Raw genomic sequence first — 16,665 nt, 5'->3', positions numbered from 1 at the left:
AAAAATCTCTTCATGTTTTGCTGACTGCTGATGACAATGATGAATTACACCTTCCATTTGTGTAGCAATTTTTAGTTTATAAATTGCTTTCAAGGAATCTCATTTGATCCTCAGAACAACCTGTAATATGCATAGGGCCAGTTTATAGGTGAGGAAATAGCTCAAAGATGATAAGCAACTTGCCCAAGACCATATGCTCAGTGGGAAAGGAGGTTGACTTTGAACCAGTGATTTTCCTTTCTGAGACCTCCCTCTGGTACTTTTTATGAGCCTCCACAATGCTAACCTCAAAGCTATTTTCCCCTCCAAATGTACACATAAGCTGTACATTTCAGTTAAAATATTATAGTATCTAAATCTATTTGACCATGCCAGAGGTAAAGGACCCGTATGAAAGGGAGTGGGGAAGGAAGTTTTTGCCAGTGCAATAGCTTGTTTTCCTGTTAGACTTCCATTTTAGCAATCTTATGGTATAAAAACAAAGTTTAATTCATTCTCCTTATTTTAAATGTTCCTTCCCAGTGTCCATAATTTACTGAATTGTGTATATTTATAGAGTGTAAAGACGACTCAAAATCTATCGGGCTTCCCTGGTGGCGCAGTGGTTGAGAGTCTGCCTGCAGATGCAGGGGATGCGGGTTCATGCCCCGGTCCGAAAGGATCCCACATGCCGCGGAGCGGCTGGGCCCGTGAGCCATGGCCACTGAGCCTGCGCGTCCGGAGCCTGTGCTCCACAACGGGAGAGGCCACAGCAGTGAGAGGCCCATGTACCACAAAAAAAAAAAAAAAATCTATAAAATTTCTGAAGTTAAAAATAATTAAAAAATTGATTTATTCTTTAAAGTAAATAAATAAATAAAAATAAAGAAATAAAATTTCCCATAATAGTTCTTCTCAGATATTCTTTCTGTTGTATGGAATGAAACATGGCCACTGCCGAAGAGAATTTTAAGGTAATACACAAAACTATTAATATGAGATATTTTAATTTACAGTGGACCCATCTAAATACAAGCCTGGCTTCTAACCTGTCCACTATCAGCTGAATGACATTGGGCATCACTTATGGAACCAATCATCTGTGAAGAAACAAATTCTTTCCAGGCAGTGGATATCCCTGTGCACAGAGCTTTGTACATTTGTCTGATTATTGACTTAAGATATATTCCTACACGTGGAATTACTAAGTAAAAGCACGTGTATGTTTTGTCAGCTGTGGGTCGTCCACTGTAACGAGCCACAACCTCTACCGGAGAGCAGGAACTCCCTGGAACATCACAGTCTGTTCTGAGGGATTACACATCTATTGTTGCTGATACATGAAGTGCTGTTTGGAAAGACTGAGATTTGTTGCTGATGATGAGGCTTTACGTTCCTTTGGTTTGGTTTTGAGTAAACTAGATACTTAGTAAAGGAGGTATTCAATCATATCTCAGCAACTGCACTCCTCAGGGCATTCACCTATGCTTTTCTTTTTTCTTTGGCCACACCATGAGGCTTGTGGGATCTTAGTTCCTTGACCAGGGATCGAACCCATGCACCCTGCAGGGAAGTGCAGAGTCCTAACCACTGGACCCCCAGGGAAGTCCCTCACCTATGCTTTTCTGAGTAGGAAAGAAAGGGCTGGAATGACAACCTGCAGCTGTAGTCAGCTGAGTGGTTATTGTTAATGTATCATTTTTAGTTATAGATTTGCAAAACAGTCCAAATTTTAATTGCTTGCAATAATCAGTTTTGACCCTGCCAAAATCTGGGCATGCCTAGGGAAGCGTGTTGTTAACATCCTAGGTCATGGGAGCCATGGTGGAGAAAAGATGGTGAGTTGCTGGTGTATAATCCTGGTGTCCTCCTAGGCCAGTGCTTATACATAATCCTTCTGATAGGTATCTTAATGAGCGAAGGGAGAATATAATACTGATACAACCATTGCCAGCTAGGAAGATAAAGTAATTGCACTATTTTTCAAACCAAACTTACTCTTTTTTGTTTTAATAATAAAAGTATGTAGCTATACCTGGATATCCAGGGCTACCTGGCTCACCCTTTGGACCAGGTAGGCCAAACTGACTTGCAGGTTCCCCTTTGTATCCTGTAAGTGATAAAATGCACATAACATTATTTAAGAGAGTTTAATTTTGTTCATACAAGTGACTTAATAACTTTCATGATACTTCCCTTTATAGTCTATCCTCAACGTTCCAGGAGAGGATTTTTGAAACAATGCTTTTTTTTTTTGCTTACATAAAAACAAACAGAAACATAGATGCAAACTGTGATTTAAACACACACACACACACACACACACACACACTATTTTATAGTTCAAAACAGTCATAAGAAACTATAGATCTTAATAAGTTTAAATTTTTAAATTTTCTAAAATAATTTCAAATTTAGGGATCTATTTAAGAAATTACTTGGCATTCAGTATCCTTATATTGTTTTTTAGAAACAGAAAGCAGAAACTGTCACTGTTTCAGCTGCTGCAATCACATTTCAAGCTCTCTTCAAGGAAGCTCAACTCGGTGTCCTTGTAAAAAACCGAAATCACAAGTCATCTTACTGATGACTTCACAAGAGATGGCACTTTGGAGGCCACTGTAGGCAGTGACCCCTACAGTCCCACAGAGCTGTTCCACACTGCTGCTGCATCCTTCCAGACACAAGGACTTACATTATAGCTGGGAGTCAATTACAAATGGAGGACTCAAAATGGTATGGTAGGGAAGGGCAAGAAATTGATGGGATTACAAGAGAAGAGAGCTAATTAGGCATGTTTTAAAGCATCTACACACGAACACCCCTTTTAAGGGGTCCCACCCACACCTATGGTAGGTTCTCTTCCACCTGGCCCTACTCATAATTGTGGTTAATTGTTTGAAGGGTATGAATCTGGTTCATCCCAGGTCAGCCAGTCTTTCCTTTAGGAATTGTAATAAAACGTAAGAATTTGAGGCCCTTGCCTATTGAGGCAGAAATCAAAAGCATTTTCATGATGTCCTAATATAGAGCATGATCAAGTACAATCCAAACACATCCAGAAAGGATACTGAATAGAGAGTGATAAAGCCAATTGGTAGGCAGGTAAGTAAAAAGCAGACCACGGAGAAAAGTCTCAAGAGAAAAATCCATGGATTTCCCAAGGGCTAGGTTCCTTCAGACTATGGTCCTGCAGAACTATCTTATCTGTGGGCTCCACGAGACAGCTTTTACTCCAAGTACCTTCATTGCATTTTGGTTCCTTGCAAACATGGCCAAATACAAGTAGGAAGGAAACAAGAAGAAATAGGTTTGTTCTTTGAGAGAGGCAAAGGGTCTATAATAAATGGATAGATGAGTAGAAGAGGACTGAGTTCTGAACACTGATTGAAGCTATAAAATGTCAAAATAAAATATGAAAACTTCCCTATTTGTAACTATTTCTAAAGAGAAGATCTAAGTTATTCTTTCTGAATACATACATGTTCACAGTTCAACTTTTCTTACAGCAATTATCATGTTATTTATGGAGTGTCTCTCAAAGCGTAAAGCATGTTTCACTGGTAGTAAGGGAGAAGATTTTTAGGTGGTTCACTAATTACTGTTTCTGATTTTAAAGTTATTTATTTTAATCTGTATTAAAATAAAATATAACTGTACCACAAGCCTGTGAATTCACAGATAGTGAGATTAAGGTTAAAAAGGTGAATCATTTTAAAGTAGATTTAAAGAAAAATATTAACCCAATGGTACACAAAAATAGTAAAAAATATTAAAGCTTTTGTGTAAACGCTGCAATTTAAGATACCCTGGATTTGTTTGTTTTGTTTGTCTGGATAAAGGGTTAACGAAACCTCTCTTTCTCTGAGGACATTCTTTCCCTTGGGTTAACTTCCTGTTCCTATTTCTCTGGAAACCTGATAAAGGCAGAATGTAAGTTGTGTTACAAGGCAATACTGTCTTTGGCCCAAATTAAACTAAGGCCTGTGAGGCCAAATCCAGCCTGCAGCCTGTTGCAAAGAAAGTTTTATTGGAACACAGCTACAGCCCTTTGTTTGCATACTGTCTACGGCTGCTTTCATGCTGTGTGTGCTTTCATGCACAGCTGTTATAGCAGAGACCACACAGCTGAAGATATTTATGATCTGGCCCTTTGAGAAAAACACATTTGCTGACCCTTGGCTTATGGTAAAAATAACTCAACTGTAGATTATGTGTGGCCCAGGAATTCTTAGCTGAACTATTAGCACTTGGTGGGAAGTCATGGCTTTGGCCTTCTCTGTGTACCGTGACTCTTGTAACTGGGTCGCCAAAAGCTGTACCTATGGAGTCCTTAGAAGAGATACTGGCTCCTGTGGGGCACGGGGCCATGGACCACCAATGCGCATCTGTCTCCTGGCACCTGAGCTGTCATTTATAGAGCTGCAGTCACTAGGACAGCTGAGAGTACTCCCACCAAGGAGGAAATTATGCTATGCCTGCAAGCATGCTGTTTTCTATATGGTACCCTTAGATCTGAATGACAAATATAGATGATTTAGGTCTTGTTTTGACTACCTCGTAGAGTCTAAAAAGAACTCTTTGAATGTTGCAGTTTGTTTGATCTACTTTACTTTTCATGCCAGAGGTACCTGCTCACAATGCTACAAACACCCAGGACTATGAGTTTGATGGATGGTTGCTGTGTCTCCAAACCATACCTTTAGGTCCTCTTGTACCATCGATTCCTGAAAGTCCAGGGGGCCCTGGAGAACCTGGCTCACCCTGATAGTTTAATGAAACAGAAATAAGATTGTAATTGAATTGCAAATACAAATGACACATGCTTGACATGATCCAGTTATAATTTTCTAGAACTAACTTGGTTTTTATAATTTGCAGTGGTAAAGAAAATTGGAAATGCATTGCAAGCATACTACTACATGCACCTAGGTTTTAAAAGTTGACGAAACTCTTCCGGAATTAGTGATACCAACAGGGGGCATCCAAGTCCCAATACTTGATTGCAAAAGAGTAATTGCATCACATCACTTGAACTTTAAGTTTTGAATGAACAAATTGATACGAAATAAACTGTTATAATTTATACCCAAAACCTGAAAAATCTATTTTATTCCAAAAGATGGGTAGCAAAGTATATTATACATTTTCCAGAAATTATGATGTAGGCTACTGCATTTGTACTTCCTGGGTTCTCAAGGGGTATTTTGCTTATGATTGTAAAGATAAAGTATATTTACAGCAAAATCTATGATGTCTGCAATTGGATAGGAAAGCTTAGTAACCAGAATTTGGGTCATTTTTCAGATGACTCTTTGTGCTGGTAAACCAACAGTCCTCAGGCAAGTCTCTATGGAGCTGTTTAAACAAGGCTGGGGGTAGAATGTGGAGTAAGTGACTTGATCATTTATGTCACCGGAACCAGGCATAAGCACTGGCCAGAATTACAGTTACATCATGGCCTTCTAGAAGTTTCCATTCTTCCCTTGACCAGCTCCTTACATTCTAAAAGCCAGTGAAGGGCTGTGATGTACACTGGCAAAGTAAGATGACTTACGGGCATCCCAAGGCAGAAAGGTTTTATTATTTCTTTCCTTCCAAAACAGCAGTTGCTTACCTGGTCACCTGGAAATCCCGGAAAGCCAATGAGCCCTCTCAGCCCTGGTGAGCCTGGAGGGCCTGGGGGTCCAGGAAGGCCTGGTTGCCCTTTCCTCCCGGGCTCCCCTCTGTGAAATCCAGGTGGTCCACAGCTTCCTGGCTCTCCTTTCTTCCCTTGTATCCCAGGATGGCCTTTATCACCTGATGGGGTTAGAAGTGTTACAGACCTCTTGGAGGAAATCTCTTGAACTTTAAGGAATAGTTAAACTATCGTGACAGGCGATAGTTAGGCTGTGGGTCTTGGTCCTACTTATAGGAGACAAAGCCATCTCCCAGGAACTGGGAGTCCTAATTAATTCCTGCCCTAAGCTGCATCACAAGGGGTTTCTGGCTTCCGCGACCTCACTGTAAAAGGAGCTGCCCAGGGCTTCCCTGGTGGCGCAGTGGTTGAGAGTCTGCCTGCCGATGCAGGGGACACGGGTTCGTGCCCCGGTCTGGGAGGATCCCATGTGCCGCGGAGCGGCTGGGCCCGTGGCAACGGGAGAGGTCACAACAGTGAGAGGCCTGCGTACCGCAAAAAAAAAAAAAAAAAAAGGAGCTGCCCATGAAGAGACTCAAGGCTACCCCGGGGGGAGTGAGCAGCATCACTTGCTTTATTTTGTTTTGGTTTTTTTGCGGTACGCGGGCCTCTCACTGTTGTGGCCTCTCCCTTTGCGGAGCACAGGCTCCGGATGCGCAGGCTCAGTGGCCATGGCTCACGGGCCCAGCCACTCCGCGGCATGTGGGATCCTCCCGGACCAGGGCACGAACCCGCGTCCCCTGCATCGGCAGGCGGACTCTCAACCACTGCGTCACCAGGGAAGCCCACTTGCTTTATTTTAACATGTTCATTTTACAAATGAGGAAGGACTTAACCAGAGGACTTAAAACATTTGTTCCCTAACTCGTTAAGGAGAGGGCCAACAAAAGAACCCAGGTCCCATTCAAATTAAGTCTAAACTGGGAAAAGAAAACACAAATGTGGTTGTCAAAATCCTTGCTCTGGGGTGTTTCTGAGGACCAGCAGCACAGGCAGCGAGGGGCTTGTTAGAAAGTCAGAGGCAGACCGGCCCCAGACCTGCTGATTGAGCATCTGCGTTTTAACAAGGGCCCCAAGGGATGCACACTGAAGGTTGAATAGCACCCACTGAAATGATTTGGAGAGTCACTGTGCTACTCATTTTAAGATCAGCCAGCAAAACCAGGAATACTTTAAACCTGGTACCAGTATTTCATGTATCTGTCTGGACTGATTCAAGTTTGGAATATCCAAATCTATAAACACATATGAACTACAGCTAAGTTCTAGCATGGAAAGAAAAGTACCATGAGGTTCTTTAGTGTATGTTTTTATTTTTATCTAAAGAATGACCTTTCCTAATCTCCGAATTACCGTTTTTTTGGGAAAGTTGTCTAATATGCATGCTTGTTTGAATGACCTGTAAAGAAGTCAACTTATTTGATATGGTTAAAAAAACATAAGCATTTACCTTCTTCTCCTGGGAATCCACCATCTCCAGGAGGTCCAGGTTCCCCGGTTTCCCCCTTTTTCAAAATAATATCCATTTCTCCTTCATATCCTGGGGGTCCTCTTGCTCCTTTAGATATTAATTTTATAAGAGCAAAACAAAAGGAAGCACCACACACGTGATTATTCTGTTACAGCTCCTCACGCCCAGTTTGCAAATCCCCATTTAACCTGCCAAACTGTATGTATGTTCATAGATTGCACAGTATCAACATTGTTGATTGACTTCCTAAAGGAAGGGCCATGCCTTTTACATTCCTTTCCCAACTTGTCCAGCAAAGGGGACTGGTGTACACTGAGGGCTCAGTGAATGTTTGCTAAATTCAACCAAACTCGTCTCAGAGTCTTCAGTAAAAAGAGACAGGCTTGAAAAGTTCCAGGTCTAAAATACATCTGTGTTACATATATAAAATGGAATATTACTCAGCCATTAAAAAGAATGAAATAACGCCATTTTGCAGCAATATGGATGGACCTAGAGATCATACAAAGCAAGGTTAAGTCAGAAAGAGAAAGAAAAATACCATATGATAATCACTTATATGTGGATTCTAAAATACAAGACAAATGAATGTATCTATGAAATAGAAACAGACTCACAAACAGAGAGAACAGACCTGCAGTTGCCAAGGGGAAAGAGTAGTGGGGGAGGGAAGGACTGGGAGGTTGGGATTAGCAGATGCAAACTGACGTATATAGAATGGATAAACAGCGGGGTCCTACCATATAGCACAGGGAACTATATTCAATATCCTGTGATAAAGCATAATGGAAAAGAATATGAAAAAGAATGTGTGTATAACTGAGTCACTTTTGCTGTAGAGCAGAAATGAACACAACATTATAAATCAACTATACTTCAATAAAATTTTTTAAAACTACATCTCTTTATCCTGTGAATTTTGAATTGTCCATCTCATATTTTCCAGTTCCTTATCTTCCCCTTCCTAACCAGCCTCCAATATTTTCCTTACATTAAAAGAACAGACACTTAACTTGGTTCTCCACATAGAGAATTCTAAGAGGTAGGGAGGGTATACAATATTTCTCCTGATTTCTGCAAACACTATCCAGTTGTAGATGTGGGCTGGAGTGGGCTCATCTCAGCTTGATGAGAGCCACTTAGTAACAAGTCAAGAATTTTGTAAACTAGTTGTTAAACCATCGGTAGTTTTAAATCAGTCATGTTGAGCGTATTTATGGTGGGAGTATTTACACCCTGGCAATCAGCAAACTGTAGTGTAGTAATCAGGGCATTTTTTAAAAACTTTATTTTAGAGAGCCAGCTTACCAGAACATCACTGGCATTAACCCAATTTTAAATATTTTTAGTGGGATAATTATATAGAAGCACAATAGCACAGCAAACATCACTTATCTAAGCTAATGGAGAATGACTCTGATTCCTCGATTCTATATAAATAATTTACAGGCTAGTAAAACAAAAACTAATAGTAGAATCAATCAACTAAAAGTAATTTGAATTAAATATGAGGCTATTTTCCCAAAGGGCTTTAAAGACAAAAACCTTGTTTCTAGAAATTGTCAAGCATTCATTCTTAACACTAGAAATGAAATCTCACCTTCACTCACCACAGCCTCATGGCTAAGAGATCAAAGTAAATATTTAACAGGGATGGGCACAGAACATTGACACCAGTGGTCTTGAAACTTTTTTTTAAAATAGTAATGGAAACTTTTCTTTAAATGAAGCTTGGGAGAGATGCAATTCGTGGCCCAGATGAAAGCGGACTCATTTAGTTCAGCGGTCAGCAGACTACAGCCCACAGGCCAAATCCCACCTGCTGCCAGTTTTTATACAATCCATGAGCTGTGAATGGCTTTCACACGTTTAAATCATTGGGGGAGGGGACTCAAAATAAGAATAATACTTTATGACATGTGAAATTAAGTGAAGTTCAAGTTTCAGTGCCCATAAATAAAATGTTCCCAGAACACAGCTATGTTTGTTTGTCTACGTGTTGTCTCAGGCTGCTTTTGTGCTACAAATGCTGAGTTGTGTAATTTCGACAGAGACCATGTGGCCTTAACAAAAAAACTGTTTTTTTCATTTAAAAAAATTGAAGGAGGGTTTGGGGACCAGGAGTCCTGCCTGCACCCCCTTCCCAAAAGGTGAGAAGGTTTTCTGAAACCCAAAAGCTCTAAGTCAAAGCCCTTGTTAATTTTTTTCTATTAATAGAGCAATTCATTTGCCATAGTTATATGGGATAAGATTGGGAGGAAACAAAAGGAAATACATTTTGTTTAAAATCCTAAAACAAACATCATAGATTCAAAAGGCAGGAGAATCCAAGCTGCAGGATAGTTCCATTTTATTTTTTCAGGGATCATACTTACAGGTTCTGGTCAAACACTAAAAACAATCTATGCTGCATCGCTGTGCCATTAGCTGCGTTTACCTTTGTCACCTTTCACTCCTCGGTCTCCCAGGGAGCCGGGCCAACCCTGTTCTCCGTGTTCTCCCTTTCTGCCAGGGTGTCCGTCCGGGCCAGGTTTTCCTCTCTCTCCCGGAAAACCCAGGAAGCCGGGTAGCCCCTGGGGTCCTGAGGAGTAACATGAATTTTTAGGGAAAAGTTTTATAGGCTAGTACGGTTCCTAGATCTGTGTTCCTTGCCATCCACGTGGAGAAGCGAACTCCCCCTAACTCTGAGCTTGTGCTGAAGGGAACAGTCACTACCAGCCTCCCGCCTGTAAGAGACAATCTGTCCCATCCAAGTCTCAGTTTTCCCCCCCACAGATCTGAACTGCAGGCCTTTATGCTTCTGAGTCCAGATCCCACAAAGCTTTAAGAGAACTGGGCTTCCCTGGTGGCGCAGTGGTTGAGAGTCCACCTGCCAACGCAGGGGACACGGGTTCGAGCCCTGGTCCGGGAGGATCCCACATGCTGCGGAGCGGCTGGGCCCGTGTGCCATGGCTGCTGAGCCTGCGCTCTGGAGCCTGTGCTCCGCAGTGGGAAGCCACGGCAATGAGAAGCCTGCACACCACAATGAAGGGCAGTCCCCACTCTCCGCAACTAGGGAGGGCCCGCATGCAGCAACAGGGACCCAATGCAGCCAAAAATAAATAAATAAAATAAATAAATTTTAAAAAGAAAGAAGCAGAAGTTCAAACATGTTGGTCTGGGCCTTGGCACACAGGTAGTGCCTAAAAAAAAAAAATAGAGAACTGGGTATTGGGCAGGGAGGGAGGGAGGGAGGGGGAGGGAGGGAGGAGGGAGGGAGGGAGGGAGGGTAGAGGGAGGGGCCCATCCAAAGTGGAAGCACATCAGCCCTGACCTCCCCCCTCCATCAGTACCACCCAGTCCTCCGGGCAGAAGTGTGTGTAGGTTCTGTGGACCTAACCCCTCCCCCCAACACTCCCGTTTACCTAAACCAGAACACTCTGCCCCTGGAAATCACAATACAGAAGACAAGAAGAAGGGAGAAGTCACACAGGAAAGGACCAAGTCAGGCTAATATACCAGTAAACTCCACAGTATGGTCACCTGTAATTATCTTCACCTGGCAGTGGATTTCAGATTTATAAAATGGCGCGTTGGGGGGGGGAATAATGGAAAAGCAATACCCACCCTTTGGGCCTGGAAGACCAGGTAGCGCATCATCCCCACTGGGGCCTGGGACTCCCGGGGGCCCTGGGGGTCCATTTGCCCCTGGCCGTCCTGGGACTCCGGGGAGGCCCTTCATTCCAGCGGGTCCAGGAGGCCCCATGTCCCCTTGTTGTCCTTTCCAACCTGGGGCACCTGTGACAAACCGCAGTGACAACAGTGGAGGAAGACTGAGAACTGGCTTCACACACGGGCAGGAAAAAAATCCGTGGTAGCTTAAATTGTGTATCTGTGGCCAAGTAAACAATATTTATCAGCTAAAATCCCAGTAGCCACTCTCCATCAGTCTAAGTATATATTTTTCCGGCTGCTATAAAAAGAAAGGCAGATTGCTTGAATAAATATTTCCCAGTTGAGATGCATTATAAAGTCTTTTAAAATGGAAAGTGGATAAGGGTAAAGAATTTATATTTACTCTTGGGTGGGGAGAGGGTGGGAACTAATAGGAGAAAACATTCCAGGTGCTTCTTAAAGCTACAGCCGAGTGAATTTTGGTCAAGCTGTTCACTTTGTAATGAGAGCATTATAGGAATCACCAACGTCATCTAGAATTACTGGTGATAAAAAACAAAGCTGTAGTGGCAGGGTTTGCTCCAATCTCGTTTTGATCCTTTGAGAGGGGGTATTCTTGGATGTGGATAAACACAGCAGAATTGAAATAACAGGTGACAATCTGGATGGTGAAATAAAGATCATATTGGAAACAGCCCCCCAGCACCTTGTGTTGAGAGACACTTTCTCATGGGTCTCTTTGATGTCTTGCTGGGTATTCCAAGAACAGAGGGTCCTGACCCATCCTCACTCGGGCTATTTCTCAAGGTTGTGTTGGCAGCGAGCAGCCTGACAGATACAGTGCCTCCCCCAGTAAGAAAAGCAAGCTGTCTTGCAGGTTAATGTATAGCTGTTGTATCTCAGGCTCAGAAACTGCAACCCACCATGTGTGCGGCATCCACTAGCCCCTCTTATATCACCCCAGAGACACTTGGGTGACACAAGGAAATGACACAAACCAACATGAAACTCCTGCTACTTGCAGTGCCACAAATAATCAAATCCTTTGTTTCTGACCCAAGAATCTTGCTTCTGCCAGCAGCCGTAAAAGAGCAACAGGTGAGCTTATTCCTCTGTAAGTAGGGTAAACCCCACACCTGTCACAGTTCTTGACACCTGCCGACACTTACCTGGACTTCCTGGAGCTCCAGGGAGCCCTGGTGGCCCTGGTCTCCCTGGAGCGCCTCTTTCACAGGAATGGCCGGGTGGACCTGGGATCCCTGGAAACCCAGCACTTCCCTCTCTCCCTTTGGGACCTTTGAGACCCGGGAATCCGGGCATGCCAGCTGGCCCTGAAATGATACAGTTCATCTGTGACACTGAGGGCATAACACTACATAGACGGCCTACAGTGGTATTCATGTATATCAATACTGGAGGTAAACATTTTGATCCCGGCTCTGGGCTCCAATGAGTTAAGCCTCTGAATGGATTTTCTTATCATAGATGATAGTGAGCTCCAAGTGCACGGTAAAACCATGCATTGCTAAGAGAATTACTTGATAAGGTTATGTAGACAATGTAGAAGTTGCTTATGCAAATTAAAAATCCATGCAGTTCTTCCTGATTTCCATTAACCTCTAACATTGCGGCAGGCTTTACCCCAAACCACCACAACGCTTGCACACCCAGTTTGTACTGTCTGAATTTGCATTCTGTGAACGATTTCATCATTCCAACTCTCAAAATTTGTATTTATTGGAAAGATAGCATCATGATCTTCAGGGGGAAAAAAGTCTTCCATAATTCTACACCCTAACCTAAAAATCTATTTTATTGTTTAATGTTTTCATTGTATTTTGGTTCATATGTTTGCATTTTTAAAATAGTAATCCCAGTGCACTTTCATTTGTTGGGTTATTTCATATTGCATGTTAATATGCAAATGTTTTCCATTTTATTGTAATCTTTGCAAATATAATTTTTATTGTTAATAGCTGAATAGTATTCCTTTGAGTGTGGTGTGTGAGTATGTGTATGTACGTATTACTTAGCCCTCTTTACTGTTTTCAATTGTTCCTCTACTGTGAATAATACTGCAACAGTATTTTCGTACTAACCATCTCCTGTTGAATTCTTCCCTTAAATACATTTCACAAGTGAGATAGTGGGATTACTGGGACAAAATTATTTTCACTGACTCACATAATGTATTATCTTGTTACGTTCCAATTAAATGGGTTTTTGTATATGAAAGCTTCTGACTTACAAACTATTGGATAAGCTCTCTGAGGACCAAGAATGTGGCTTATTTCCCCGCCTTCCATTTTCCCTGTACTATTGTACTATCATGGGTACCTAATAAACACTGGCCCATCCATCATTAGAAAAGAACCAGAACACTGTTTGTAAAAGTCTGATCTGGGGTCCACTTTTCGTCACCATCCCCCAGGGGTTGAAATTCAGACTGGACTGCTGGGCTCCACCCAGTTCTGATGTCATGAATCACAATTTCCTAGATTGGGGCCCAGAAGACGGTGATGTTAATGACCCCCAGCTCTACCCCTGTTTTTTGGGGGGCGTGGTATTTTTAAGTACATGAAAATCTGAAAACCTCTGCTGGGGATCCTGAAGAATCCATAACGATTTCAGAAAAGGATGTGACTCAGTGCCAGGGCCATCTCCCCATCTTAAGTTTCACTGCCCTGCCTGCTACCCCTGCTGGAATGAAAGCCCCTCTATCCTTTCACCTGTCCAAAGAACACAGCGTCTGCCAGGACTCAGCTCGTGCCTAGCTCTCCCCCAGAGCTTTCCTTTGAATGCCAGCCCACCCTGCTTTGCCCCACGGAGCTGCTCTTCTCTGACAGCCTGTCCTGCCCTCCTTCAGCCTGGCAATGGCAGTGGGCTGATCTCCCTGCCCCTCGGAGCTAACATACTGTCCTGGAGTCCAAAGCAGGCAGATGTCCGGTAGCTGCTGAATCAAACTGAACAGACTGAGCCACGGTGAGCTGGGTGTGAAAACCACCAATAAAATGCAAAGGCAACACTGCGGATGCAGGTTATTAGAAATGTAACCAATGCCCATGTATGAAGGAAGATGCTTGACTGAAAATTTTAAATTCTAGATTTTTAAGGCAAGATAGTCTAGACACTCTTCAGGGACCTGTTTCAGAACTGAGCTGGCTTTATGGACCACAGGAAGAGCACAGCCCTCATACCTGCAGCCCCTGGTCGTCCAGGATCACCTCTGAGTCCTTTTGACCCTGGTACTCCTAAAAGACCCCTCTTTCCTGGGGGTCCTGGGTAGCCAATAGCAGAGTCTCCCGGAGGTCCCTTCTGACCATTCACTCCAGGTGAACCTGGAGAGCCTGGGGGCCCGACAGGGGAGGACCCCTTTTCACCTCCAAAACCTGGATCTCCCATATCACCATGAAAACCTATTGAACAAAAAATTGTTTAAATTGTTACATGTACAGATATAGAACCAACACACATATAAGACTACTACTTTGATAAAAACACATTGTTTTAAGATACAGGGATACCTACTAAAATTAGGAGTAACTTAAGAGGCAATATTGTTTTTTGCCACCTTTTGTCAGAAAATGAATTGTAACTCCGTGTTTCCTATAAGCCAATGACGTTTCCCTAATTGCTTTCGCTTACCAGCAAAGAGTCTGTCTAGACTGAGCAGTTCCTACAACATAATATAATAGTCTATAACTCATGCTCCAGGTTTAAGGAGCCCTGAGACATCACAAAAGTATCATAACCTAGAAGTTATCGAAACATAGCTAAGAGCCTACTATATCAAGAAAAACCATTCTCCCACCATCTAGGGATCCCTGGGCCATTTGCTGACTAAGATCATGAGACATTCCTAAATGAAAAGCCCTTATTTACCAGGTGGACCACGTATTTCTGAGATTCCTGGTTTGCCACGTTGACCCTTTTCCCCATCCAGACACCTCAACCCAGGAGCTCCCCGACGACCTGGAAATCCCTTTGGACCTAAACAAAAACAACAAAACACAGACACAATAAAATCAAATGAGGACAAAATAAGATGATTTTTAAATTAAAATCTATATTAAGTCTTTCTTAGGGTATTTCTACTTTATGGAAGTATAGGTGGTGCCTAGCCTGGTTTTTATAAGTCTTGTGCTCCAAATAAGCTTTTCATAGAGATTGTGTTAAGGTACTTTCTCAGAAGCCATACCGTAAAGAATTCTTTCTGAAAGCCTTTGGGACATACACCACCATTCAGATGAATCTTTTGATACCTTCCCATGCTGAGTCTCAAACACAAATATGTGAGGATACCCTTCCTTGTAAGAGGACAGAGGTGGTGGCCAGTGTGTGGCTTGATGAGAAAGCACCAGAATAAAGACCAAGTCTGTTTCCCTGCATCTTACTGCATTTGCCCTTAAATGAAGTACAGGCAAAAAGCACCTGCAAGTGCTTCCCTGGTGGCGCAGTGGTTGAGAGTCCGCCTGTCGATGCAGGGGACGCGGGTTCGTGCCCCGGTCCGGGAGGATCCCACATGCCGCGGAGCAGCAGGGCCCGTGAGCCATGGCACTGAGCCTGCGAGTCCGGAGCCTGTGCTCCGCAACGGGAGAGGCCCGCATACCGGGGGAAAAAAAAAAAAAGCACCTGCAAAACGAATTGAGATTTTTTAAAAACCTTCTGTGTTTTCCTACAAGGAGTTCTCTAAGCAAAAATAACTTATAAATCATGAACTTCAAAGGAGATGCAACTGCTAGCTGAAACTTTGCGTGTTCACTTCCCTTGAGGCTGAAGCTGCTGGAAGCGACCACGCGTGCTTTTTATCCATCCATGACGAGGTACCAGCAAATGTGAAGATGAACGTACAATCAGTCAACCAACCATTCTTCACTCCACTGATACAGAATTATATTTCCACACCCTTGCCACTGCCTTGTGGTGGGTGGCCCGTATTTCCCACACTTTGACCCGGGGCTTGGCCATGTGACTTGCTTTGGCCAATAGGATAGTAACACCATGAAGTAATGAGAGGTGTGAACAGTGCAAGTGAAGCTGGGCCCCACCCTCTGGCATTTCTGCAACCACAGGAGCAGAGCACACCCTGGCCTCACAGTGAGATGCCCGTTGCAGACCTGACCTGACCCAGGACCAGGCACGAAGCCGATAGACACCATCTTAGATCAGCTGAACGACAGACCCATAGAGAGAAACTAAATATTATTTGTTAAAGCCCACTGCAATTTGGAGGTTGTTACACAACACTATCGTGAAAGCCAGTGGTTACAGAGGGCAATAGAGAGCCATTCATCATTCAATGCTTAAACACTTTTTGTATTGATAGTTACGTAGAACAAGAAAGGTGACCTTTAGTGGCCATGCCAGTACTTAACAGGTCAATTTAAGTGAACTCTAAATAAATAAAAAAGAATTAGACAAAATCCCTTACATAGATCTAGGGTTTAATTCAGCTATAAATATGTGACTGAGTCAAGTGCAGTGGTTGTATGAAAGTGTAATCAGGGGTGCAGATGCGTGGGCACTTTTCAGAATGTTTCTGGTCAGATATTTGGGTCTCTTGGAAAGCAGAATAGAATAAAACTTATAATCAGTAAGCAAGTAATCAATTTTCACTCTCGGGGCACAAGTAAAGAAAGAAGATATAGTTTTAAAATGCTCAAAAGGCGATCATTTTTGCTGATATGTGATCAAATCAGGGTAAATTTTGTTGCACAGAAATATTATTCAGAGTGGGTTTGGTGGACTGGCGACCCAAGAGGAATGGCTACAAATGGTGTTTCCCGTAGTCCCTCAAAACTTTATAATCAGGGTAGAAATATCCTAAATAGTTCCTGAGGATTTGCTATTGGTTTATCTGTCTTACCAGTTCTTTTAGTTGGGA

General features: G+C 42.8%; 1 protein-coding gene across 1 annotated transcript in view; it reads right to left on the bottom strand.

The window, feature by feature from the left end:
- COL4A4 (collagen type IV alpha 4 chain) overlaps positions 1 to 16,665 on the bottom strand; it is a 134,953-nt gene that overhangs the window by 30,258 nt on the left and 88,030 nt on the right. The window contains exons 27-35 of the mRNA XM_060016014.1: positions 14,664 to 14,771; positions 13,979 to 14,197; positions 11,951 to 12,112; positions 10,734 to 10,904; positions 9,565 to 9,708; positions 7,107 to 7,214; positions 5,597 to 5,778; positions 4,680 to 4,743; positions 2,015 to 2,089 (exon numbers count right to left, since the gene is read on the bottom strand). Of these exons, the coding sequence (XP_059871997.1) occupies positions 2,015 to 2,089; positions 4,680 to 4,743; positions 5,597 to 5,778; positions 7,107 to 7,214; positions 9,565 to 9,708; positions 10,734 to 10,904; positions 11,951 to 12,112; positions 13,979 to 14,197; positions 14,664 to 14,771 (1,233 nt within the window). The remainder of the gene's footprint in view (positions 1 to 2,014; positions 2,090 to 4,679; positions 4,744 to 5,596; positions 5,779 to 7,106; positions 7,215 to 9,564; positions 9,709 to 10,733; positions 10,905 to 11,950; positions 12,113 to 13,978; positions 14,198 to 14,663; positions 14,772 to 16,665) is intronic.

The sequence above is a fragment of the Delphinus delphis genome, chromosome 7 (assembly GCF_949987515.2).
Source record: "Delphinus delphis chromosome 7, mDelDel1.2, whole genome shotgun sequence".
NCBI classification, from domain to species: domain Eukaryota; kingdom Metazoa; phylum Chordata; class Mammalia; order Artiodactyla; family Delphinidae; genus Delphinus; species Delphinus delphis.
The sequence above is the reverse complement of the archived record's forward strand: the minus strand, read 5'-3'. Positions and strand labels throughout refer to the sequence as shown.